Consider the following 21,103-nt stretch of genomic DNA (forward strand, 5'->3'; position numbering starts at 1 on the left):
TCCTAATCCCAAAACCAGATAAAGACATAACAAAGAAAGAAAACTTCAGGCCAATATCGCTGATGAACATAGATGCTAAAATTCTCAACAAAATATTGGCAAACTACATCCGGCAATACATTAAAAAGATCATATACCATGATCACACGGGATTCATCTCAGGGATGCAAGGAAGGTACAATATTTGCAAATCAATAAACATAATATACCACATAACAAAAGCAAAGACAAAAACCACTTGATCATATCAATAGTTGTGGAAAAGCATTTGATACGGTACAGCACCCTTTCTTGATAAAACACTCAGAAAAGTGGGAATACACGGAGCATTCCTCAACATAATAAACGCCATATATAAGAGACCTACAGCCAACATCATACTCAATGGACAAAAACTTAGAGCTTTCCCACTAAGATCAGGAACAAGACAAGGATGCCCCCTCTCACCACTCCTATTTAACATAGTATTGGAAGCCCTAGCCACAGCAATCAGACAAGAAAAAGAAATAAAAGGCATCCAAATTGGAAAGGAGGAAACGAAATTGTCATTGCAGGTGACACAATAATGTACACGGAAAATCCTGCAGACTCCACCAAAAAACCACTTGGACTAATAAATGAATTTGGCAAAACAGCGTCAATAGTCAGAAATCAAAGGCATTCTTGTATACAAACAATGAAACAGCAGAAACAGAAATCAGGAAAATAAATCCATTTGATAGAGCAACAAGAAAATAAAGCACCTAGGAATCAACCTAACAAAGGAGGTAAAAGACCTGTACTCAGAAAACTACACGACACTGAAGAAAAAAATTAAGGAAGATACAAACAAATGGAAGCATGTACCATGCTCATGGATTGGAAGAATTAACATCATCAAAATGGCCATACTAACCAAACAATTTATAGATTCCATGCAATCTCTATTAGAGTGCCCATGACATATTTCATAGATATAGAGCAAACAGTTCAGAAATTTATATGGAACCATAAATGACCCCAAATAGCTGCAGCAATTTTGAGAAAGAAGAACAAAGCAGGAGGGATTACAATACCTGATATCAAACTATTACAAGGCCACGGTAATCAAAACAGCCTGGTACTGGCATAAAAACAGGCACATAGACCAATGGAACTGAACAGGGAGCCCAGAAATAAACCCAAGTCTTTATGGTCAATTAATATTTGACTAAGGAGGCAGGAGCATAAATGGAGTAAAAATATCCTTTTCAATGATAGGTGTTGGGAGATCTGGACAGCTACATGCAAAAGAATGAAAGTTGACCATCAACTTACACCATACACAAAAGTAAATTCAAGGTGGATAAAAGACAAATATAATTCATAACACCATAAAAGTCCTGGAGGAAAACGTTGGCAGGAAAATCTCAGACATTCCATACAGCGACATCATCAAAGACATGTCCCCTAAAGCAAGGGACATAAAGGGAAGAATAAACAAATGGGACCTCATCAAAATAAAAAGCTTCTGCATGGCTAAAGAAAACAGCATTAAAATAAAAAGAGAACCAACCAGATGGAAAAACATATTTGCCGATGATACCTCATGCAAGGGTCTGATCTCCAAAATATATAAAGAACTCACAGGACTCCACTCCAGAAAGACAAACAACCCAATTAAAAAATGGGCAAAGGACTTGAACAGACACTTCTCCAAGGAAAACATACAGAGGGTCCAGAGACATATGAAAAGATGCCCAGCATCACTAGCCATCAGAGAGATGCAAATTAAAACCACAGTGAGACACCATCTCACACTAGTCAGAATGGCCAACATAAACAAATCAACAAACAAATGTTGGAGAGAATGTGGAGAAAATAGAACCCTAGTACATTGTTGGTGGGAATGCAGAGTGGTGAGGTCATTGTGGAAAACAGTATGGAATTTCCTCAGAAAACTAAAAATGGAACTGCTTTTTGACCCATCAATTCCACTGCTGGGATTATACCCTAAGATCCCTGAATCAGCACTCCAAAAGAACCTGTGCACCCCAATGTTCATAGCAGCACAATTTACAATAGCCAATTACTGGAAGCAACCTAAGTGCCCATCAGGAAATGAGTGGATCCAAGAACTATGGTACATTTACACAATGGATTTCTACGCAGCAGAGTGAAAGAAGGAGGTCCTACCCTTTGTGATAGCATGTATCTGGAGAGCATTTTGCTATGTGAAAAAAGCCAGGCAGTGAAATACGAATACCATAAGATCTCACCTGTAAGTGGTACCTAATCAGGAAAGCAAACAAGCCAGCAAATTATAACCAGAGACATTGAAATAAAGAACAAACTGACAGTAACCAAAATTGAGGGGGGAGGGAGAAAACAGGGAGGAAGGTTTAGGGTCATCAGTGAACATGTATAAAGGAACCTTGGACAAAGCCAAAGGCGGGAAGGATGGAGGGTGGGAGGTGGGGGAGTGGACTGGGAGAATGTGGTGGTGGGAAAATGGAGAAAATTGTATTTGAACAACAATAAAAATGATAAAAACTAAAAATACAAAAAAAATAGTTTCACTACTTCAGTCACCTTCTCAATTCTAGTGAATATGCCTCTACCCATCCCAGAAAAGTGTCCACAAAAACGCGTTTGTACTGAGTTTGAAATTCCCTTTTGTTTTAAGCATTTGTCTAAAATACACCTGCAAGTCCCCAAATGACCATAACCCTTTATATTGTACTCCTTTCTGGGTGTGCATGCTCTAAGGATTGTTTTTAGCACATATCTGATAGGCTTGAGTGATCCTCTGAATGGGACTTTGCAAATGAGGACCCTTCAAATGTGGCCTAATATAGTCCATCAAAGTATCCCTTCCATAATGGGTCCCTTCATGTAGGTGTTTGAGGATGGGATATAGTAGATCCTCAGGGAGTAAGATCATACCATGGGTGCTGATATTCCATACAGAATTAGGGTCAGTTTTGGAGAACCTTCATTCATGAGTCTAATTCTCATCTTGTTATGTGTAATGGGGTTTAAATTTTGACAAGTCCAAGCTGAGGATCAAAACTCCCTGTCATGGCAGCCCTCCAGCTGCCTGTCTTGCTACCTTATCAGAAGTTTGATTTCCCTGGCTTGTTTGGGAACCATCCCTTTTGAGTCCTGAGCAGTAATTATGGCAACCTGATCCAGTATATTCCCTGCCTTTAGCAATTGTAAAATGTCCCCTGCATGTTCAACAACTTAGTTCCCCAAGGTTTAGATTCCTTGCTCCTTCCATATTGTTCCATGGGCATGAACTATCATGAAGTCATATTTGTAATTCATATAGATGTTAACCTTCCTCCTTGTGACAGTACCAAGGGTATCATGAGGGCTATCAGTTCAGCCTTCTCTGCTGAGGTTCTCAGTACGAAGGCTTGGTCTTTTATTGCCTTGTCAATGGTGACTACTGCATACCCAGCTCATAGTTGGCCATTTTCCACGAAGCTGCTCCCATCTGTGTACAGATCCCAGTCTGGTGCCACCATGCATTTTGCTGAATAAAGGTCATGTTCACTATCCACACATCTTCTGGTGCCCGCAGGTCAGCATTGGTGTGCTTTCCATAGGCTTGGTAGAGCCTTTCTAAAAATTCAGTAAGGTCTTCATTTGTGTTTTGTTGAAGTGTGCATATCATATTCAGGCTCTTTTGCGTGGGCACCCCTTTCTTAAGCCCTTCCAGTATGCTCTTTCTGTAATGTTCCAGGAAGGCTAGGCCCCCACAGTTTGGGTCTCAGTCAGGCTCTGTTAAGGGAATTGCTACAGCTGGGTTGATGCCCCATTGGAATTCTCTTGGTGGAGACATTGGACCTCTTCATTACCCTTATTTATAACCAGGCTTCTCTCATCTGTGGTTAACAAGATGTTAAGAAGTGCCTATATGTCTGCCCACTTTGGATGGTGGAGTGGCAAAAATGGAGGCAATAAGATCTGCCATTCCCTGAGGATCCTGCATATATGAGGGGTTAGAATTCTTCCAATTCATTAAATCTGAAGTGGAGAATGGAGTAGGGGCCTAATAGTAGCCAGTGGGCTGGCCTTCCTGAGTTATTTGCCTATAGAGTACTGCCTCAAAGCAAACTGCCTTGCTCCAGGTAAGGAGGCTTCCAGGCCAAATTTGGTGCCCTGATGGGTCTTTGGGGGAGAGACTTGTCCCTTGTCATACATAGGTGGAGCCATCAGCCCTGTGGACTCCATGATAAGAGTAGCTAGCAAAAAGGGTGGTAATGAAGGAAGTCTTCCTGCCACCAATGCTGAGTCAGGGCATTGATGAGGTTTATTTCCTTATTCTCCTTTTCTTCCTATGTCTTATTCTCAGAAAGAGGTTTCAAGGACCCTTTCCTTCTCTGCACCATCAAGTGCATATCCGTCTCTGGTAAAACCCTATTGTGCAACAACATAAAAGCACTGACATAACAGATTTCAGCCCATCTACCTAACCATTAGCAATACTATTCCAATTGCATAATTATAGTATCTAGGGAACCATCCATGGGCCACCTTTCTCCATAATCCAAAACATGCATAGGTCACACAGTATTACAATAATAAGACCTCCTTTGACTTTGGATAATGGTAATACATGCTCCAGTCTGCCAAAATTCTACCCAGTGGACTCCCTCCAGGAGCCAACACAGAACAGCCCCTATTGATTTGGACATATAGACCTAAAGCTATGATTGCTGGGAAACTGGGAACATAGAAGCAAAACCTGAACCCACAACTCCATTATTCCAAAGGGTACTCACAAGCAAGCCTTCTACCAACCAATCTCACAAACAGTGGCCTCCAAGCAATGGTCTCCCCAAAATCTGGCCAGCTCTCACCCAGACCCCAGTTCACAGCCCCAAAACTCAGGTGATCCTTCCTCCACCCCAGAGTCTGTTCCCTTTACAGACCCATTTCCTTTCCACCTGCCAGGCATGTTTAAGCAGCTGACACCACTAGAGTGTGTGCAGAGAAATTTTCAGCAACTAGGAAACCCTACAGTCCCACTTCTTGGGCAGGGTAAACCTTCCATGAGTGGCTAGGATCCAAGTGGAATTGACATTTTCTGTTCCAAACCCCACCTGTAAGGGGACAGATACTACCACGTGCTGCCTACCATGCAAATCTCCAGAGACAGAGTTTGGTGGAAAGGAAGGGAATCTTTTATTTAACAATCATAGCAAAAGTAAATGGAAAAAATAGATATTTAAATATGTGTAACAATCATATATCATATTTTGCAATGTATATTGGACATTTTGCCCAAATTTTTGAGGGAAAAATAAGGATGTCCATTATACATGGATAGTACTAATTCTGTGTATGTGTGTGTGTGTGTGTATATACATATATGTTTTTATACATGCAATATCTTTTTAAATTATTTTTTCTTCCTAAGTATATTTTATTGATTATCTATTACAGATTTCCCTTTTTTTCTCCCCTTTATTCCCCCCCACCCTGTACCACTCCACTATCCAGCATCCACCCCTTCTTAGTTCATGTACATGGGCTGTACATATAAGTTCTTCAGCTTCTCTGTTTTCTATACTATTCTTAACCTCTCCCCATCTATTTTATGCCTATCAATTATGCTTCTTCCTCACCGTACCTTCTCCCCCCATTCCTCCCCTCTTCCTCCCCACTGAAAACTCTCCGTGTGATCTCCATATCTCTGATTCTGTTCCTGTTCTACTTGTTTGTTTGTTTTTGTTTTTGTTTTTTAAGTTCAGTTGTTGATAGTTATGAGTTTGTTGTCATTTTACTGTTCGTAGTTTTTGATCTTCAATTCTTACATGAGTCCCTTTAACATTTCATATAATAAGGGCTTGGTGATGACAAACTCCTTTAACTTGACCTTATCTGGGAAGCACTTTATCTGTCCGTCCATTCTAAATGAAAGCTTTGATGGATAGAGTAATCTTGGATGTAAGTCCTTGCCTTTCATGACTTTGAATACTTCTTTCCATCCCCTTCTTGCCTACAAGGTTTCTTTTGGGAAATCAGCTGATGGTCTTATGGGCACTCCCTTATAGGCAACTCTCTCCTTTCCTCTTGCTGCTTTTAAGATTCTCTCCTTATCTTTAATTTGAGTAACTTAATGATGGTGTGCCTTGGTGTGTTCCTCTTTGGGTCCAATTTCTTTGGGAATCTCTGGGCTTCATGGACTTTCTGGAAGTCTATTTCCTTTGCCAGAATGGGGACGTTTTCCTTCATTATTTGTTCAAATAAGTTTTCAACTTCTTGCTCTCGTTCTTCTGGCACCCCTTTGATTGTGATATTAGAGCATTTAAAGTTGTCCCACACATTCCTAAGCCTCCCCTCATTTTATTGAATTCTTGTTTCTTCATTCTGTTCCAGTTGGATGTATATTTCTTCCTTCTTCTCCAAATCATCTATTTGAGTCCCAGCTTCCTTCTCTTCAGTGTTGGTTCCCTGTATATTTTGCTTTATGTCACTTTGGGTAGCCATCATTTGTTCCTTCATTTTGCAACCAAGTTCAATCAGTTCTGTGAGCACCCTGATTACCAGTTTTTTGAACTCTGCATCAGATAAGTTGGCTATCTCCTCGTCCCTTAGCTGTCTTTCTGGAGTTTTGATCTGTTCTTTCATGTTGTAAGGGGATGGAGCCTTAGGTTTTTGCCAGTGTGGGGAAACCCTCTCTACTGCATTTTGGTGCTGTCTGTGGGGGTGGGTTCAGAAAGGGAACAATGCCACTTGCTTCCTCTAGTCTAGCCCACTTTACAATGAACTCACCTGTGAAAATGGAAGTTTCTCCTGCTGTTACAAACCCCAGAGTATTTTACAGCTAGTTTTGAGTCTTTAGGTTCCCATTCAGCCAGCCCCACCTTATCCACATAGTCCGCTCATCCTCTCAGCTTGGCTGCAGATCTCTTGTCTCTGTCTCTCTTACTAGTAGATGAACGTTTAACTCCTTTGTTGTCAGATTTCCATGCTGTTTGATTTTCTGGCACTTCTGGTTGTTTATTGTTTTTAAATTGGTTGTTATCCTTTTGGTTGTATGAGGAAGTGAAGCATTTCTACTTGTGCCTCCATCTTGGCTGTGATCTCTATATAAATGTTTTTAATTCTTTTATTTATGCCTATGCATTAAAAGTGTAACTCTAGAAAGCAATAACAATAGCCATATACAAAATAATACCCTGGGAGTTCCGGCCAAGATGGAGGCATAGGTAGAAACCCTTCGCTTCTTCACACAACTAAAAGGAGGATAACAACAAGTCTAAAATCAATTAACAACCAGAAATGCCAGAAAATCAAGCTGCATGGAACTTCACCTATTCAGGTATTAAATAAACAGTCAACCAGCCTAACCAGACCAACCAGACCAGTAAGATGGGAAGAGGGAGCAAACCTCCGGCAAGGTAGCTGAATGTTAGGGCAGGGCTGGCTGAACAGGAAATTGAGACTCAGAGCTGACTGTGGACTATGGCTGGAGTTGCTGCGGTGGGAGAAACTCACAGTCTCACAGGAGTTTGTTGGAAAGTGGGGCTAGAGCTGAGCAGGTGAGTTGCATTGTTCCCTCTCTGGCCCCTCCCCCACAGGCAGCACTGCAGCACAGCAAGGAGGGTTGCCCTGCCCTGGTGAATACCTAAGGCCCCGCCCCCTTACAACTTAACAGGTGCTCCAAGACAAAGAAATAGGGCCCAAGTGAAAGAACTGAGCAAACCTTCAGAAAGAGAGCTAAGCGATGAGGAGATAGCCAACCTATCTGATGCAGAGTTCAAAACACTGGTAATCAAAATGCTCATAGAACTGATTGAGCTTGGTCTAAAAATGTAAGAATAAATGAAAGATACCTAAAGTCAAATATTCAGGGAACCAACAGTGACAGGAAGGAAACTAGGACTCAAATCAATGACTTAGAACAAAAGGAAAAAATAGACATCCAACCAGAACAGAATGAAGAAACAAGAATTCAAAAAAGTGGAGAGAGGCTTAGGAACCTCTGGGACAACTTTAAACATTCCAATATTCAAATTATATGGATGCCAGTAGGAGAAGAACAAGAGCAAGAAGTTGAAAACTTATTTGAACAAATAATGAAGGAAAACTCTCCCAATCTGGTGAAAGAAATAGACTTCCAGGAAGTCCATGAAGCCCAGAGATTCCCAAAGAAGTTGGACCCAAAGAGGAACACACCAAGGCACATCATCATTAAGTTACTCAAGATTAAAAATAAGGAGGGAGCCTTAAAAGCAGCAAGAAGAAAGGAGAGAGTTACCTATAAGGGAGTACCCATAAGACTATCAACTGATTTCTCAAAAGAAACCTTGTAGGCAAGAAGGGGATGGAAAGAAGTATTCAAAGTCATGAAAGGCAAGGACTTACATCCAAGATTACTCTATCCATCAAAGCTTTCATTTAGAATGGACGGACAGGTAAAGTGCTTCCCAGATAAGGTCAAGTTAAAGGAGTTTGTCATCACCAAGCCCTTATTATATGAAATGTTAAAGGGACTCATGTAAGAATTGAAGATCAAAAACTACGAACAGTAAAATGACAACAAACACAACTATCAACAAGTGAACCTAAAAGAAAAAAGAAAATCAACAAAAACACAAACTATGCAAACAAGTAGAACAGGAACAGAATCAGAGAAATGAAGATCACGTGGAGGTTTTTCAGTGGGGAGGGAGAGGGGAGGAGTAGGGGGAAGAAGGTATTGGGAAGAAGAAGCATAATTGGTAGGCATAAAATAGATGGGGAGAGGTCAAAATGGTATAGAAAACAGAGAAGCTGAAGAACTTATATGTACAAGCCATGGATATGAACTAAGTAGGGGGAATGCTGGAGGGTTGTGAGATGCAGGGCAAAGGGGCGATAAAGGGGGAAAACTGGGAAAATTGTAATAGAATAAGCAATAAAATATACTTTAAAATAATAATAATACCCTAGAATATGATCATCAATTGTTTCTAAATATAAATAAATAAATAATTGAATTAAAAATTAAAATTAAAGATTTTTTCCTGAAAGTTTGGGCAAAAACATGGGTGCACATTATACATGGCAAAATACATTAACTCGAAATAATGGTTAGTTTCTGCCTCAAAGCCTGTTTCCTCTAAGACATCTATGGAAAAATCACCCTGTCACTCTGCCAACTCAGTTCAAGGTTATGCCAGTAACTTCTTCTCTTGCCCAAAAGTGTCTTAAACGTAGGTAGCTTAGCTGGTCTCCAGTCACTGTCTAGCTTCAGGCATCTTTTGGAGTCTGTGTGTCCAGCCCTCCTACCTGTGGCACACTGTCCTCTTCCTACCGCTTCTCACAGGCCCATGCTGGTGACCATTGGTAGGTCAGTTCATGACCATTAACAGGCCCCTACCGGGTGAGGGGTGGGAAGTCTGCAGTTGTTGACAGGTCCACACAAGGGAGGGACACAGGGCCAGCTGATGATAGGCCCATGCTGTATTGTAATGAATTTTTTATTTTGAGTTGTGGGGTCTGCTGCTAACAGGCTCAAGCCTTCTCTCTTCCTTTCTTTCTTCCCCTAATGCCTGGGGCTCAGGACTTCCCACCACAGCTGGGAAGGATTGGAGATCAAAAGGAGCCATGTTTCCATGTGCTCCTTTTTTTTAAATGAATCTCCTCACTTCCAGAATCCCTTGCGCACTCCAGCACCACTCAACCTCTTCCCTATTTCTGGTGTGGGTCCCCTGTTACATCACAGGCTGGCAGCCCTGGGGAGCATGGCGGGGTGGCGATTCCTGCATCTCTCCCCGACACAGGAAGCCATGGTGGCAGCTGTCTGCTGGACAATCAGCACGGGCCTGTCAGTGGTCGTTTTCTACCACTGCTGCTGCTTCTCTACCTGCTTCTGCCTGAGCAGGGTCTCAGACCCAATGTGCAAGGAGGAGCTTACCCCTTCCCCTGCATGGGAAGCTGTAGTAGCAGCCACCTGACTGCACCCATGCCTCTATCATGGGCACATCAGTGGCAGTATCCAGATGCTGCTGCCACTCTGCCTGATCCAGTCCAGGCAAGCTTAGAGGACTAGTTGGTGCTGGTCCTGGAGGTAGCACAGCAGACAGAGTTGTGAAGGGGAGAAGGCCCATGCTGGCGGATCCTGGGTGCCATGTGGTCAGGCAGCAAGCCCTGCACCTCTCTCTCCACATGAGAAGCAGCAGTACCTGGAACTGTGCTGCATAGGACACACCAGAGGGCAGCAGCTGGAAGAAGAGGAGAACACACCAGTGAGCAGACAACTGGATGCACAGACTCTGAAAGCCAGACAGCAATTGGAAACCACTTAAGCTACCTATGTTTCTTAAAGGATGGTACTTTTGGGTGGGGAAAGAGGTTCCTTGCTCAGCCTTGAACTGAGCTGGCAGAGGGTAGCAAGGTGATTTTCTGTGGGAAACAGGCTTTGAGGGAGAAATCTGCCTTTATTTCAAACTGTATAGACTTTGAATAAATGATTCCTTCCTTTCTGCTGAACTCTGCCTCCAGAGTTTTTTCCTGTTAGTGGTAGGACTCCACTGGTTGTTTGGTAACAAATCCTCCCATATGACACTTGCACCTCTGGGCCTGCTCTGCCTGCAGCTCTTGGACCAGGTGTGTGCACTTTCACTCTCATCTCCTTCAAGTTTTCACTCTCATCTCCTTCAAGTTTTCACTCAGACATCACTTTCTCAGCTGGGCCTTTCCCACCTACTCTATTTAAAATGGTAACTGCCCAAATCTACTACCTCCACCCCAGGCACTTCCTGTTCTCTCTAGGCTTTATTTTTCTTCCTAGGACTAATCATCTTCTAAATTTCATCTAATTTACTTTACCTAGCAGGTAGTAGGTGTTCAGAAATGTCTGTGGAATGAATAAATGAAAGACAGTTACTATTATTAGCATCATCATTGTTACTGTCAGAGTTTGAAGTTGCCAGCGATGTGCAGCCCAGGTCTTATCAAATACCATTGGAGAGAGTGATGTAGAGATCCAATTGCCTGAATAACAAGTCAGTAGTCCACCCACCTCCCTGAACGTAGATTGTATTTAGATCTGGCTGCAAATTCAGAGATAAGGAAGGTTGTATGGATCCAGTATGAGTACTGGACACAGGGGAAGTACACTTTGAAGGCCAAGGAGATGATTCCTTGTAGCCAAGCTTGGCAGGAGGGAAAGTACCTGCCTTTTTGGAAATGGGCCACCCTGGCCTGGGTAGGAAATGAGACAGAGCCCCATGGGAACAAAATACAGTGAGGGATGAGCACCCAGTGTGCTCCTGAATTCCTACAAAGACAAGCAGTTAATGAGGCCAACACAGAGTTCCTCCTCCATCAGTGGGACTTTGGGCCAATTCTAGGAATAAGTAAAATGTTCTGAAGATTAAATGAGACTGAAGTTCCCATAGGTCCTGGAGACTGAGAGTTTGCACCATGTTTAATATGGAAAAAATAACAACTTTGCACTTAGAGAGTCAGAGGTCAATTTATACACGCTACACATGGAAAGTCTCAGCACAATATCTGGCAGATAATTAAGTATGTTAGTTATCATTTACTATTCACTGACTTAACAAATATTTATTGAACTCTTGTACTCTAAGTGCTGGGGATATGGTAGTACCAAAAATCTATGTCCTTGTGGAGGTTATATTCTAGTGTGTATGTATGGGGAGAGAGGTGGCAGACAGTGATTCATTAAAAAATATTGAATGCTTATTACATGGTGTGCTAATTAACTTAATTATGGTAATCATTTACATCACATTTTATACCTTAAATGTATACAATTTTATTTGTCAATATACCTCAATAAAGCTGGACAAAGTAAAACATATTTAAAAGTATATTAATATATATTTTACTTTGTTTGGAATGAGGAGGAGATAGTGGGGAGAGGGGTCTATAGGAGCTACTATAAAGGACACAAGGACAAAGTCAAGGGGGAGGGTAGAGGTGGGGGAGGGAGGTGGGACTGGCTGGTGTGGGGTGGAGGGATGGGAAGAAAATGCAGACAATTGTAACTGAATAAAAATTTTAGGAGACGGAAGATGGCGGCAACATAGGTGGGAGCGGAATCCACTTCCCCTCAGCGCCAGGGAAATACCTAGCTGATCTGAGGAGCAGAGCGAACAGCCAACAGTACTCCAGCATATACGAAGATTAGAGACCAAAGATAGAGGACATTGAAAGATCTGACGGTGCGACAACAAAACCTGGAGTGCTGAAAAGACTAGAGTTAGACCGTGTTAAACACATAAACGTCAGCTCAAGACCAGTGAGCACAGGAGAGTAAGGAGACAGCACCACCGAATCCCATTGGCATTCTACCATAGAAGTTCATATCATAAACCCAGGGATTCAGAACAAAGCAATTTAAGAAGCAGAGGCCAACAAGAAGAGCCTCACAAACAATGGGAAGACAAAGAAACAATTCCCAAATGAAAGGAAAGGAGGAAGTCTCAGAAAGAATACTAACCGAAAAAGAGGCAAGTCAACTATCAGATACTGAGTTCAAAGCAATGGTCATCAGGAAGCTCACTGAGCTCTCTGAGCTCAAAGAGAACTACCAGAAACTACAAGGAAACTACAAGGAACTCACTGCAAACTATATCAACATGAAAAAGGAAATAGAAAATATCAACAAGAGCCAAGAGGAAATGAAGAATACAATTTCTGAATTGAAGAACACAGTAGAAGGAATTAAAAGCAGACTTGATGAAGCAGAGGATAGGATCAGCGAGCTGGAGGATAAAGTAGAAAAAAACACCCAGAAGGAGCAAGAAAAGGAAAAGAGGCTCAGAAAGAATGAAGAGGCAATAAGGGAAATGCAGGACAACATGAAACGTAACAATATCCGTATAATAGGAATACCAGAAGGAGAAGAAGAAGAGCAAGGGATAGAAAACCTGTTTGAAAAAGTAATGATGGAAAATTTCCCTAATCTGAGGAAAGAAAAAGTCACCCAAATCCAGGAATCACAGAGAGTCCCAAACAAGAGGAACCCAAAGAGACCCACTGCAAGACACATCATAATTAAAATGGCAAATTTCCAAGACAAAGAGAGGATCTTAAAGGCAGCAAGGGAGAAAAAGGAAGTAACATACAAGGGAGCCCCAATAAGGTTAGCAACTGACTTCTCAATGGAAACGCTCCAAGCCAGAAGAGAATGGCAAAAAATATTCCAAGTAATGAGAACCAGAGGCCTCCAACCAAGACTACTTTACCCAGCAAGGCTCTCAATCAAGATAGAAGACCAAATAAAGAGCTTCCCAGACAAAAGAAGTCTAAAAGAATACAGCTCCACCAAACCAGCTCTGCAAGAGATGCTAAAGGGACTGCTTTAAGGAAAGGAAGGAAAAGAGAAAGACAGAGGAACACAGGTAGGAAATAATGGCAATGAATAACTACCTATCGATAATAACCTTAAATGTAAATGGATTAAATGCTCCAATCAAAAGACATAGAACAGCTGAATGGATAAGAAAACATGACCCACACATATGCTGCCTACAAGAAACCCATCTCAGGACAAAAGACTTACACAGACTGAAAGTGAAGGGCTGGAAACAAATTTTCCAAGCAAACGGACAGGAAAAAAAAGCAGGGGTAGCAATACTCATATCAGACAAAATAGACCTCCAAAGAAGGGCCATAAAGAGAGACCCAGAAGGTCACTTCATAATACTCAAAGGAAGAATCCACCAAGAAGACATAAACATTATAAATATATATGCACCCAACATAGGAGCACCCAAATACATAAAGAAAATCTTGGAGGATTTCAAGAAAGATATTGACAGCAACACAATTATAGTAGGGGATTTTAACACCCCACTATCAAAAATGGACAGGTCTTCCAAACAAAAGATTAACAAAGATATTGTGTCACTTAACAATACCCTAGAGGAAATGGACTTAACTGATATATACAGAGCTTTTCATCACAAAGAAGCAAAATACACATTCTTTTCAAGTGTCCATGGAAATTTTTCAAAGATAGACCACATGATAGGACACAAAGCAACCCTCAACAAATTCAAGAAAATTGAAATCATATCAAGCATCTTCTCTGACCACAAGGGTCTGAAACTAGAAACCAACCCCAAGGGTAAAAACCCAAAACACTCAAAATCATGGAGACTGAATAGCATGCTATTAAACAATGAATGGGTCAAGAACGAGATTAGGGAAGAAATCAAAAACTTCCTGGAAACAAATGAAAACGAACTCACAACAACCCAAAACCTATGGGACACAGCAAAGGCAGTCCTGAGAGGGAAGTTCATAGCAATACAGGCCTACCTTAACAAGATAGAAACAGTTCACACAAACAACCTAACCCTATGCCTACAAGAACTGGAGGAACAACAACAAAGACAGCCCAGAGCAAGCAGAAGGAAGGAAATAACCAAGATCAGAGCAGAACTAAATGACATAGAGACTAAAAGCACAATTGTAAGGATCAATGAATCCAGAAGCTGGTTCTTTGAAAAGATAAACAAAATCGACAAGCCTTTAAGTAGGCTTATCAAGAAGAAAAGAGAGAGGATCCAAATAAACAGAATTAGAAATGAAAGTGGAGAGATTACAACTGATACCACAGAAATACAAAAGATCGTAAGAAATTACTATGAAGACCTATATGCTAAGAAATTTGAAAACCTAGATGAAATGGACACATTTCTAGAAAAATGTAATCTTCCAAAACTGACTGAAGAAGAAGCAGAAAACCTGAACAGACCAATATCAGCAAAGGAAATTGAAGCAGTCATCAAGAAACTCCCATCACACAAAAGCCCTGGACCAGATGGTTTCACAGGAGATTTCTACAAAGCATTTAAGGAAGAACTAACCCCTATCCTTCACAGACTATTCGAAAAAATCCAAACTGATGGAAGACTCCCAAACTCTTTTTATGAAGCCAACATCATCCTAATCCCAAAACCAGATAAAGACACAACGAAGAAAGAAAACTTCAGGCCAATATCGCTGATGAACATAGACGCTAAAATTCTCAACAAAATATTAGCAAACCGCATCCAGCAATATATTAAAAAGATCATCCACCATGACCAAGTGGGATTCATCCCAGGGATGCAAGGATGGTACAATATTCGCAAATCAATAAACATAATACATCACATCAACAACAGCAAAGACAAAAATCACATGATCATATCAATAGATGCGGAAAAAGCATTCGATAAGATACAGCACCCATTTCTGATAAAAACACTCAGCAAAGTGGGAATAAAGGGAGCAGTCCTCAACATAATTAAGGCCATATATGAGAGACCTACAGCCAACATCACATTCAATGGACAAAAACTTAGAGCTTTCCCACTAAGATCAGGAACAAGACAAGGATGCCCTCTCTCACCACTCCTATTCAACATAGTATTGGAAGTCCTAGCCACAGCAATCAGACAAGAAAAAGCAATAAAAGGCATCCAAATTGGAAAGGAGGAAATGAAACTGTCACTGTTTGCAGACGACATGATAGTGTACATGGAAAACCCTATAGACTCCACTCAAAAACTACTCGACCTAATAAATGAATTTGGCAAAATAGCTGGATACAGAGTCAATACCCAGAAATCAAAGGCATTCCTGTACACCAACAACGAAACTGCAGAAACACAAATCAGGAAAAAATCCCATTCGATATAGCAACAAGAAAAATAAAGTACCTAGGAATAAACCTAACCAAGGAGGTAAAAGACCTGTACTCAGAAAACTACACAACACTGAAGAAAGAAATTAAGGAAGATACAAACAAATGGAAGCATGTACCATGTTCATGGATTGGAAGAATTAACATCATCAAAATGGCCATACTACCCAAAGCAATCTATAGATTCAATGCAATCCCTATTAGAGTACCCATGACATATTTCACAGATATAGAACAAACATTGCAGAAATTCATATGGAACCATAAACGACCTCGAATAGCAGCAGCAATTTTGAGAAAGAAGGACAAAGCAGGAGGTATCACAATACCTGATATCAAACTGTATTACAAGGCCACGGTAATCAAAACAGCCTGGTACTGGCATAAAAACAGGCTCATAGACCAATGGAACAGAATAGAGAGCCCAGAAATAAACTCAAATCTATACGATCAATTAATATTTGACAAAGGAGGCAGGAGCATAAAATGGAGCAAAAACAGTCTCTTCAACAGATGGTGTTGGGAGATCTGGACAGCTACGTGCAAAAAAATGAAACTCGATCACCAACTTACGCCATACACGAAAATAAACTCAAGATGGATAAAAGACTTAAATATAAGCCGTAACACCATAAAAGTCCTTGAGGAAAACATTGGCAGGAAAATCTCAGACATTCCACGCAGCAACATCCTCACAGACACATCCCCTAAAGCAAGGGACATAAAGGAAAGAATAAACAAATGGGACCTCATCAAAATAAAAAGCTTCTGCATGGCTAAAGAAAACAGCACCAAATTACAAAGAGAACCAACAATATGGGAAAGCATATTTGCCAATGATACCTCAGACAAGGGCCTGATCTCCAAAATATATAAAGAACTCACACGACTCCACTCCAGGAAGACAAACAACCCAATTAAAAAATGGGCAAAGGACTTGAACAGACACTTCTCCAAGGAAGACATACAGAAGGCCCAGAGTCATATGAAAAGATGCTCAGCATCACTAGCCATCAGAGAGATGCAAATTAAAACCACAATGAGGTATCATCTCACACCAGTCAGAATGGCCAACATAAACAAATCCACAAACAAATGTTGGAGAGGATGCGGAGAAAAGGGAACCCTCGTGCACTGTTGGTGGGAATGCAGACTGGTGAGGCCACTGTGGAAAACAATATGGAATTTCCTCAGAAAACTAAAACTTGAACTGCCCTTTGACCCAGTAATTCCGCTGCTGGGATTATACCCTAAGAACACTGAAACACCAATCCAAAAGAATCTGTGCACCCCAATGTTCATAGCAGCACAATTTACAATAGCCAAATACTGGAAGCAACCGAAGTGCCCATCAGCAAACGAGTGGATCCAAAAACTATGGTATATTTACACAATGGAATTCTACGCAGCAGAGAGAAAGAAGGAGCTTATACCCTTTGCAACAGCATGGATGAAACTGGAGAGCATTATGCTAAGTGAAATAAGCCAGGAAGTGAGGGACAAATACCATATGATCTCACCTTTAACTGGAACATAAGCAATAGAAGAAAAAAGCAAACAAAATATAACCAGAGACATTGAAGTTAAGAACAATGTAACAATAGCAAGGGCGGGGGTGGGGGGTGGGGGCGGGGACAGTGGGTAGAGGGGATTACAGGAACTACTATAAAGGACACATGAACAAATCCAAGGGGGAGGGTGGAGAGGGGGGAGGGAAGTGGGTTCACCTGGGGTGGGGTGAAGGGATGGGGGAAAAGGCATACAACTGTAATTAAATAGCAATAAATAAATTTAAAAAAAAATTTTTTTAAAAAATTCAATATTCAATAAACAAAAAACAAAGCTATAGTAATCAAAACAGTATGGTACTGACATAAAAACAGCAATTCCACTTTTGAGCATATATCCAGAGGAAATTAAATCACTCTCTTTAAGATATATTTACACCCCCATGTTCAGTGCAGCATCATTTACACTTGTCAAGACATGTAAGCAACCTAATTGTCTATCAACAGATGAACAGATAAAGAAAATGTGGTATTGTATATACACACAATGGAATATTATTCAGCCATAAAAGAAGGAAATTCTGCCATTTTTGACAATGTGGATGAACTTTGAGGGCATTATGCTAAGTGACAAAGACAAAGACAAATATTGTATAATTTCACCTGTATATGGAATCTAAAAAATACAAATTCATAAAAATAGAGAGCAGATTGGTGGTTTCCAGAGGTCAGGGGTTGTTGAGAGGGAATGGGTGAAGGTGGTGAAAGGTACAAACTTCCACTTATAAATTTTGGGGACATGATGTACAGTATGGTGACTATAATTCAAGAGCAGACAGCCTCTCATTTAACAAATCATTGTATATTTGAAAGTTGCTAAGAGAGTAGATCTTACAAGTTCTTACCACAAAAAATTATAACTTTGGATCGATGTGTTAACTAACCTTATTATGGTAATCATTTTACAATATGTACATTTCAAATCATTATGTGGTACATCTTAAGCTTACACAATGTTATATGTCAGTTACACCTTAATAAAGTTGGAAAACATTTTTTAAAAATTATGTAAATAAAATAATATAGCATAAAAATAAAAAATAAAAGTATATTAAATGTTAAAAAGTGATAAAAGTTAAGAAGAAAAATCAAGCAGAGAATGGGGACTAGTAGTGCCAGGTGGGAGAGGGATGTTATTGAAGGAACCTTGTACTGAGACCTTGGGCAGTGAGGCAGTGAACCACAGCAAGGAACATTCTGGCACAGAGGCAAGAAGTAGTGCTGGCTGGGCCAGGTTGCAGGGCATGTTAGAGACTGTTAATATTCAAAAACTTTGCAAGTTGATTGTTAACATTTTGGCATCTTGAAATTGGCCATAGTGGAAATATTTAACTGCAGATATTAGCAGACACCTCAAGAGAAGACATGTTTGTTGTTCTCAGAGAAGCCAGTGACTAGAAGCCATGCTGCAATCCAGAGCATCAAAAAATAAACACAGCAGGAAGACCAGTGTGGCTTCTCATAGAGTTGTTGCTGTGGTTGTTTGTTGTTGTTAGTAGTAGTAGTAATAATAAATTTACAGAGTTGTGCAGTCAGGACCACAATTTCAATTTCTATTGTCTCACAGAGACCCTTTGTGCCATGGACCCAGCCCCAGGCAACCACTAACCTGCTTTCTGTCTACTTGCTGGAGGGTTTGGAACAGAAACAGAAAGGATATATGGCTTGATATGCATTATTGCCACTAATGAATCTTTTCTGCTAATATGTAATAAAGTTCCTGTTCTTTTCTCAGATTAGGTTGTAACCTGAATTTTCAGGGAAAACATCCACAGGTCCAGGACCCCCTCCAGGCACTTGATTTGGAGTTTAACCTCCCAGACACTGTCAGCTGTGAGAAAAGCTGGCTGGGACCACTCAACAGCTTGCAAATGTGCTGGCCAGTGGCAGCCACCCTGGCCTCTGCTGGTTTCAGGCTTTGTCTTCTTTTGGCTCTGTTTGCAAAGTTCCCTGTGGGAGGCTGAGTCAGAAAATTGCCTTCACCAATTGTCGCAAGTGTATGTTCATAATATAGCCTTTCCAATAAGTCAGCCAGGCAATCGCTCAGCTAGCTGCCTGTTGAGCAGCCCAGCACCAATGAATACATGAGTCACACATAGTAACTATGCTATTCACTCAGCTTTTATTGAATGCAGGTTCACTCAAAGTACAATATCAACATACATTAATTAGCCTACTCACACTCTAACATCTAAGAGAATTATAACACACACACAGAGCAATCAATAGGGGATAACAAACCCAAGTCCCAGAGTCTCAGTCTGCATGTCCAGGAGACAGCACAGTAGGCAAAAGAGTTGTCAGCATCTTGCAGGGAAGGATCTCCGGAGCCAGCTGGGCAGAAGGGCAGACGAAGTCCTCAGTCCAGCAGGGCAGAGCCTCTGGTGGCTGATGCCAAGGGAGATCAACATGGCATGGAGCAACATTCTGGTGTGTGGAGCTCAGCTCTTAGCAGTGGTCTGGGCCTGCCTCAGTTATACCTTGAAAGTGGTGTACTCTACCCTTCTGGGTCTTTTGATAAGTGTCTGGGTATCCCCGATGGCAAGTGGGAAATTTCCCCAGGACCCTATCCATGGGTGGTCCCACTCTGCAGACATGGTTATTCTGATCATGTGTACAGATATCTTAGGTGTGTCTCCTTGCCAGATGTGTCTGCTCTGACTTAGGTAGTCTCCCTCTTGAATCAAAGTGTCATGGCTGATGGACAGTCATTTTGTTTGACACGAGTGAATCGACTCCACTTTGTGTTATATATGCTATCTTGATTAGACCAATGCCATTTTATTGGTCTTGCTCTCTGCACCAATGTTCTGAGGAACTTGAATATTTTACAGGTATTAAGGCCGGCATTCAGCTAAAGAAGCATAAAAGCTTTTTGCATTTCTTTTGTTCAAGAACAAGGTGCTACAGAGAAAAATACTTTGGTGACAGGTGTCAAATGCCCTTGAGGCCTTTGCTGATTCAGCCATGCTGAAAGCGGCCTTAAGCACTTAAAAGGAGGTGTGGGGATTCTAATTAACAGCTGATAAGGGGCTCAAGGAATCCAGGGATGGGAGGCAGAGGACAAGGCTTTGGGCAGAGTTCTGGAGAGGTGAGGAGTAGTGGAGCCACCAGTCAAGGTAGGGGAGTCTAAGGTCCAGGGCTGGTGGCCACGGCAAAGGACTCTCTGAGAGGTGAAAAAAAAAAGAGAGAGAGGTGAAACTTGGAAGTTACTTGTCCCTCTTAGCCTCACTTTCTTTATTTGTAAAATGGAGAAAATAGCCGTTACATTATACAACTGTTATGAGGATTTAAGGAAATAATGTTTCATAAAGCACTTTAGAAATGCTTGGGACACAGGAAGCCTTCAGTAGATAGCAATTATTGTTGGTTGTTGCGTCAGTTCATTTGGGCTTTTATACGAACAATACCATATACTGGGTGGTTTAAACAACATTTATTTCTCACAGTTCTTGAGCCTGGGAAATCCAAGATCAAGGCACCAGAAGCAGATTTGATGTCTGGTGTGGACTCACTTCTACATTCATAGATGGCTCTCTTTTCATTGAGTCCTCACCAGGTAGAAGGGGCAAGAGAGCTCTCTGGGGTCTTTTTTATAGGGGTTGCACTCTCAAGACCTAACCCCCTCTCAAAGTCTCTACTTCCTGTTATTATCACATGGGGGTTAGGATTGAACATATAAATTTTCAGGAAACACAGACATTTACTCTATCGCAGCTATCATTGCCATATTCTGGGGTTCCTGTTAAAGTGCAGAGTCTAATTCCACAGTCTCAGGTGGAGTCTGAGGAACTCTCAGGTGACACTAACAGTACTGGTCCACAGACCACACTTTGAGTATTAAGACACTAAAACTGTGCTGTCCAATACAGTGGCCACAGGCCACTTGTAGCTGTTGAGTACT

The 21,103-nt window shown here is 41.2% G+C and overlaps 1 protein-coding gene and 1 pseudogene across 1 annotated transcript in view; one reads left to right on the plus strand and one right to left on the minus strand.

The window, feature by feature from the left end:
* LOC112304670 (G patch domain-containing protein 4-like) overlaps nucleotides 1–10,012 on the plus strand; it is a 29,125-nt pseudogene extending 19,113 nt beyond the window's left edge.
* PDILT (protein disulfide isomerase like, testis expressed) overlaps nucleotides 1–19,509 on the minus strand; it is a 117,563-nt gene extending 98,054 nt beyond the window's left edge. Inside the window, exon 1 of the mRNA XM_024560304.2 lies at nucleotides 19,441–19,509. Coding sequence (XP_024416072.2) covers nucleotides 19,441–19,466 — 26 coding nt within the window. The 5' untranslated portion in view covers nucleotides 19,467–19,509. The remainder of the gene's footprint in view (nucleotides 1–19,440) is intronic.
* Between the last annotated feature and the right edge of the window lie 1,594 nt (nucleotides 19,510–21,103).

The sequence above is a fragment of the Desmodus rotundus genome, chromosome 1 (assembly GCF_022682495.2).
Source record: "Desmodus rotundus isolate HL8 chromosome 1, HLdesRot8A.1, whole genome shotgun sequence".
NCBI lineage: Eukaryota > Metazoa > Chordata > Mammalia > Chiroptera > Phyllostomidae > Desmodus > Desmodus rotundus.